Genomic DNA, 6,332 nt, shown 5'->3' with positions numbered 1-6,332 from the left:
AGCTTGATGCAAACTTGCCTGATTGATATTAGAGAAAAATGGCTTGAAAACTGACATCTATGTCCCCTAGACAATAAATAACCACAATTTTAGCTTACTGGAGTGCTTTCCAGCTAAGACAGATCAGTTAAACTCGTTCTGCCATAAAATGGATGACTGTGGTATTTCTTAATGTAAAAGCGCAGCAAAACCAGTTCTCAAGTGCAGCTTAAACAACAAACAAGTCCCTGACTAATTCACCCTTATGGAAGGTGATTTGGTGGTACAGAACTCAAAAAGCAAGCAAATAAATTACTATTTTTGCCACAAAATGAAATAAATTCTTTAAAATGCTAAAGAACAACAGTGACCACTCTATAAAGCAAGTACAAGTAGTACGGTACAAGAAATCAAGAAAATATTCTTATTTTAGCTTTGATAGCTCTGGATGCAGTTGAAACACTTGAACCGCATTGCAAAGTTTTCTGTAAGTGAACAAATACCCTTGCAAACTTGCTTGATTTACAGTAGAGAAAAAAGCTTGAAAATTGACTCATATGCCCTCTAGCCAATAAATAACCACACTTTGAGCTTCAAGAATATATACTTATCTTAGGTTGGATGGCTCTGAATGCAGTGTCTCTTAATGTCACTAAAACCTTATTATTATAAAAAATGTCTATCTTCTTCTGTTGTGGTTATTTGACCCTTCTAGACATTCTGAAAAAAAGGGTTTTATGATCAGACTAGCTGTGCATTTTTGTCCACAGGGCATTCACCTAAATTATGGGAGTGTTTGATGGGAAGCAAGTTGTGTAAGGCTTGCCAAGTTATCAGTGGGAGGTAGCTTTCATAGCTAGCATGTTGAAGTGAGCACTGGCAACTCACCCAGGCAATGAGAAAAGGCCACTCAGAAAATGCTGTTATTGTCAAGATGTTTGCAAGAGCAAAAATACCCTAATATCTTCTTGGATGACAGTGTTCTTTGGACTACTTTCCCCTGAGCTCTAGTGAAATCCCCAGAGCAGAGGATAGAATTGGTCAAGGAAAGTCCTGATGACCAGCATGCATAGAGCAAAAGTGCTGTTATTGCCTTGAATGTGAGGGATGGACAGATAACATTTGCCCTCCCTTTTACATGGTGCCGGTCAGCATAAATGAGTTTAGCAAATTATGTCCAGGCATTGAGATGAGAGGATTAAATCTGCAATTTTTTTTTTTGATTGCACTTAGAGGTCATACAGTCACTATCAAGAACAGGAAGACTATATTCCAGATAAGGCTGAACAATACACTTATCAGCTGTGCTCCCTTTATGGGAAAGGAACTAGGAGAGTTTTATACAGCCAAAGACATTCCAGATGATTTAGATTTTTTTTAGGTAGGTTAACTTGGGTTTGTATATCTATGATAGGGTTTGGTGATACTAGACTCCTAGGTTTGGTTAAACCACTCGGATCCTATTGGCCATCACGCAGACAGATGCTTCATATTTATTATTGGAAATTATAGGTGCCTGTGCTGTCTAGAGGAAGTGGCTATATCCTCTTGTAACCCTGTAGTTAGGCCCTTTCTTTCAGTCTACACCTATAGACTACCACCTACCCTTTGAATAGATCAAGGGCATATCAAAAATGCAAAGCTCACAGAAGACACTTTTGGAATGAATGGAATCCCTAAATGCACAGAGGAAGACTGTTACAGAGATCACAGCCCATGATGCCAGCTCACTAAAGCCCTCCCAGCCAAAACAAGCTTGGTAACCTGCCTGTAAGCTTCTTAAGATCCACACAAATCAGTAGTCTGGTAAGTACCTGTAATATGTGCATATTTTGAATTGCACATTTACACTGTTTTACCCAGTTTACCTTTATTGCAAATTCTGTAATGTTTCTTTCATTAAATATATGTACATTAAATTAAAGCAATACTTAAAAATATTGTTTAAAAATAAAACTGTGTTCACTTTTATGGTTTGGCTCATTGTCTCTGATCATAAGGAAAGAGTAAGTACCATTTATAACATATTTATATAGCTCACATGTCACATTCAAATAAAAACTTTCATACATTCACTCATTCATCTTCAGTATTATCGTGTTCAGAGTAATCGGGAACTAGATAGTCTCACAAGGAAAAGGCATAAGCTAGGAAACTGTCCTGTACGAATTATCAGACCATCTTAAAATATATGCACACCTCACATGAAAACATCTATAGAGGCTATTTTAGCTGCATGCAGTCACCTTCCTACATGTTCCTGTGATTTGTGAAAAAAAAAAACTGAACCCCCAGGAAACCCACTGACACAAATAAGACATACAGCCTGCTATCCACTCTATGCTTTTTGGTATACCAAACATGCCATCTGGGAACCACCTCTACGAACTAACCAGTATGAAACAGTAATACTAATGGCTATAACACTGTCAAGCCCATCTAACCATAAACTTACTTTTATTTATTTATTTAGCTATTTGTATGCAATTTTGTTTTCATTTACTTTATCTATTGTACTTTCAATAGATGTTATGTTACTCAAACACTGAACAATAAGAACCAATGCATGTTTGCATATGCATGTGCTTCTGTGTATGTGTGTGCTAGTGTGTGTGTGTGTGTGTGTGTGTGTGTGTGTGTGTGTGTGTGTGTGTGTGTGTGTGTGTGTGAATGGACAACTGATGAATGTTTTATTCATAACTGCATAGACTTGAATATCTAAAAAATTAATATGATTTACAAGTCATTTGGCTTATTTTGTGTTTTACATTTAGATACCAGCAAATGTGCACAGTGTCCAGATGATCTTTGGTCGGATGTCCAAAAAATGAAGTGCATCCCTAAAACTGTTGACTTTCTCTCCTTTGAAGAGTCCCTGGGATCAACACTAACTGGGCTGGCAATGTCTGCATCCTGTTTTACTGTATATGTCATCTGCATTTTCATAAAATACCATACATCTCCAATTGTCAGGGCTAATAATCGTGAACTAAGCTTCATTCTTCTTATAGCTCTCACACTGTGCTTTCTTTGCTCACTTTTATTCATTGGACGGCCCATGAAGTTCAGTTGTCTCCTTCGGCAGCCTGCATTTGGTGTCATATTCTCCATCTGCATCTCCACTATCCTGGCAAAAACCATAGTTGTAGTCATTGCCTTCAATGCTTCCAAGCCATCTAGTAGTTTGCGGAAGTGGGTGGGATCTCGATGGATATCTATTTCCATAATTTTATTTGGTTGCTTTGTACAGCTTGTTATATGTACAGCTTGGCTGGTTGTTGCCACTCCATTCCCACAGAATAATATGCTGTCTGACACTGGGAAAATAATAATTGAATGCAATGAAGGTTCAGTCATTATATTTTACTGTATGTTGGGTTATCTTGGCCTGCTGTCCACTATATGCTTTCTGGTGGCTTTTCTAGTAAGGAATTTGCCTGATCAATTCAATGAAGCAAAACACATTACCTTCAGCATGCTTGTTTTTATTTGTGTCTGGCTATCATTTATCCCAGCTTACCTGAGCACTAAGGGGAAATATACTGTTGCTGTGGAAATTTTTAGTATCCTGGCATCTACTGCTGGCCTGTTCAGTTGCATATTTATTCCCAAGGTTTATATCATAGTGTGGAGGCCTGATTTGAACACACGAGAAAAATTAATACAAAGATAATATTTTTAATATGTGTTTTCTAAAGTAATTTAAGGCTTTGTTTCTATGATGGTACAATACAATTTAAAGATTATGGCAATGATTTTTGTTACCCAAATCTATAGTTATCTTAACTTATTTATATTTATTTTAATTTTACCTCTTGTGACAATTCTGTCTACACTTGAAGCTTAAGAGCATCTTTTCTTTCAAAGTTCTTAATGAACATTTTACCAGACAATACCAATAGTAGGTCAGCATATAATAACTGTTTAATACTGTGAGTCTGCATTTGCTTGTTGATGTTACCAGCACAACTCTCTAACTCTTCATAAATATCAACATAGTGCTACAGACATACTGACTGTAAAGTTTTACTAAATAGTGAAAGTCACAAGTAATGCCTTTGGACATGAAACAACAGGGTTGTTGGTCCACTCTATATACATGGTTGCCAAATGGAATTAAATAAACATATAAATGAATGTGTTGGGAGATTTAGCATAAGTGAGCTGAAATGTAATATTCAATGCTGCATGCATGTTTCCTGGTTTCCAGATTACAGGTCATTTCAGGATGGTTTTTATACAATGTGAGTTGCTATATTTGTAGTTTTAGATATTTCTTACCACCTGCTTGTATAAAATTAGGCATCTGTTTCAGTGATCTTACAGTACATTGACTCCAGTGTAATGGTTAATGAACAGCTCATGTCTTGGGGACTACATTATTAACAAAATACAGGACATCCAGACAAATAACAATGAAAAGTTTAATCCTGTCTAGGCCAGGAAAGAATTGTCACCTCTTTATTTTCTTTTGAAGTATTACATGTCAAGTCGTAATGTTAGTAAATGATATAATGGTTATCACCAATGTGTCAAGACTGATTCACAATTATTTCTTTGTTTGTGTTTTTACATAATTATTAGTTTTCTCATCACCAATGTATTGGGACTGATATATATATACAATTATTTATTTGTTTATGTTTTTACATAATTAATAGTTTTGTCAATCAGCTGTAAAATGTACACACATCTAGGTCTAGCAATCACTTTCATAAAGTTTTCAAAGCAAAAACAATTAGTATGAAGGTACTCCTCTGGCCATCTAGATCATTCTTTTATCTTCTTCACTTTGTTGTTTTTGCCCTGTCATCCTTTTATCCCCCCACCCTTTCTGCATCTCCTCCCTTTGTTTCTTCAGAAGTCCCCATGTGTTCCCTGACGTGCCTTTCCTTTCTTCCTCTTTCTGTTCACCTAGTGCATTGCTTTTAATGATTACGTACCTTTTTCTTACTGCTTTCCATTCTTCTATTATTCTTTATGCTCCCCTCCTTCCTTTACTATTCTCCTCAAAGCATATGTGCTGTTTACTTTCTGGTACTAATTCTCTGATTGCTTGGAATCTTTCAGTTTAATCAAGATCTACTTCATTGTTCTCCTGTTTATCCTGGTATGTGCCTATGCCTACCAGATATAGATCCCACCTGTTTTGTAAGGCTTTTCACCACATTTTCTTCCATTGTTTCACTTTATATTCCCAGATGTTACTTGTCCATCACTATTTCCAAATTACGTGGATTATTCATGTGTTTCATCTCCACACCTCTTGTAGCTGCCTCTCTCTTTTTCCTTTCAGCTTCATCCTTAGTGATTAGTTCCATCTGTGTAGAAGTCTTACATGTGTGTTCCAGTTCCTAATTAATGTTTTTGCTTGCCTTGCTGTTGCCCCCCCCCCCTTGTTTCTCCCTCCCTGGGTGGCTAGCCTTCTCTGTCTATCCTAATTTCCTGGGTTTGTCATTTTCTTCTTCCATATCATCATCTTTATTTTTATAAATTACTCACTGGTTTCTTTATCCTTCCACTTACCCACTTTGTTAATGCATTTTGTTTGCTCCACTCATTTCCTTTTGTCCTTATAGGTTCCTAGGTTCATAGATTAGTACTAAGCTAACTGCCTTTGTGGGCCATTTTTAATCCTAGCCAATTACCCCATGTGAGAATCAAACCCTGCACCTTTGGTTTATAAGGCAAATACTTTAACCATTATGTCAACCTCCCACCCTTTTCCCCTCCTTAACCATCATCCTGCTATTTTCTCCAACATCTCTGTTTATCGGTAGTGATAATTACTTCTCCCTCTCTATTTGCTTGAATTACATATTCTAGCCTGCTCAGCCAACCCCTTTCTTCAAGATTCTAAATTCCTTGTCCTATTTTACCTTTTCCATTCATCATTCATTCATTCATTTCATTCATTCATTCATTCCTCTAAGTCCATACATTTTTTGAATTCGCCCTTTCCTTTCAACTTGCTCCATTTCTCTTCAGTTTTTGAGTCTCCACTGGATCAGCACAGTGGCTTCACTTCTTCACCAAATAATTCTTCCATCAGAGTCTGATTCCTTTAGATTGCTCCCTGAAGAAGGTGAAACATCTACCTCTACCTCCAAAATGCTTATGTCTTCAATGATAGCTGTGATTAGGATGGCCCTATGATCTACGATGTACAGCCAACCTCATTAGTAAACAGTGCACTGCTGTTCTGGCTAGGCATGCCAGGTGCCTTGCTGTGGTACACCTGCAGGTGTTGCCAATGCAGTCAGCTGATCTGCCTCTCGATCCTCGTGATCGGTGAGTTAGCATCAGCTGCTCACTCCTGTTACACCCCACAATGTCCTTGTATCACCCATGCC

General features: G+C 37.3%; 1 protein-coding gene across 1 annotated transcript; it reads left to right on the top strand.

Moving 5' to 3' along the window:
• The first annotated feature begins 2,806 nt into the window (after positions 1–2,806).
• Positions 2,807–3,652, top strand: LOC122797865 (vomeronasal type-2 receptor 26-like). Its single transcript, XM_044066387.1, has one exon. The coding sequence runs from the start codon at positions 2,807–2,809 to the stop codon at positions 3,650–3,652; it is 846 nt and encodes a 281-aa protein (XP_043922322.1).
• Positions 3,653–6,332: the final 2,680 nt, after the last annotated feature.

The sequence above is a fragment of the Protopterus annectens genome, chromosome 3.part1 (assembly GCF_019279795.1).
Source record: "Protopterus annectens isolate FY-2018-M chromosome 3.part1, PAN1.0, whole genome shotgun sequence".
Taxonomy (NCBI): Eukaryota; Metazoa; Chordata; order Ceratodontiformes; family Protopteridae; genus Protopterus; species Protopterus annectens.
Note: the sequence above shows the minus strand (reverse complement) of the source record. Positions and strands in the feature narration are given on the sequence as shown.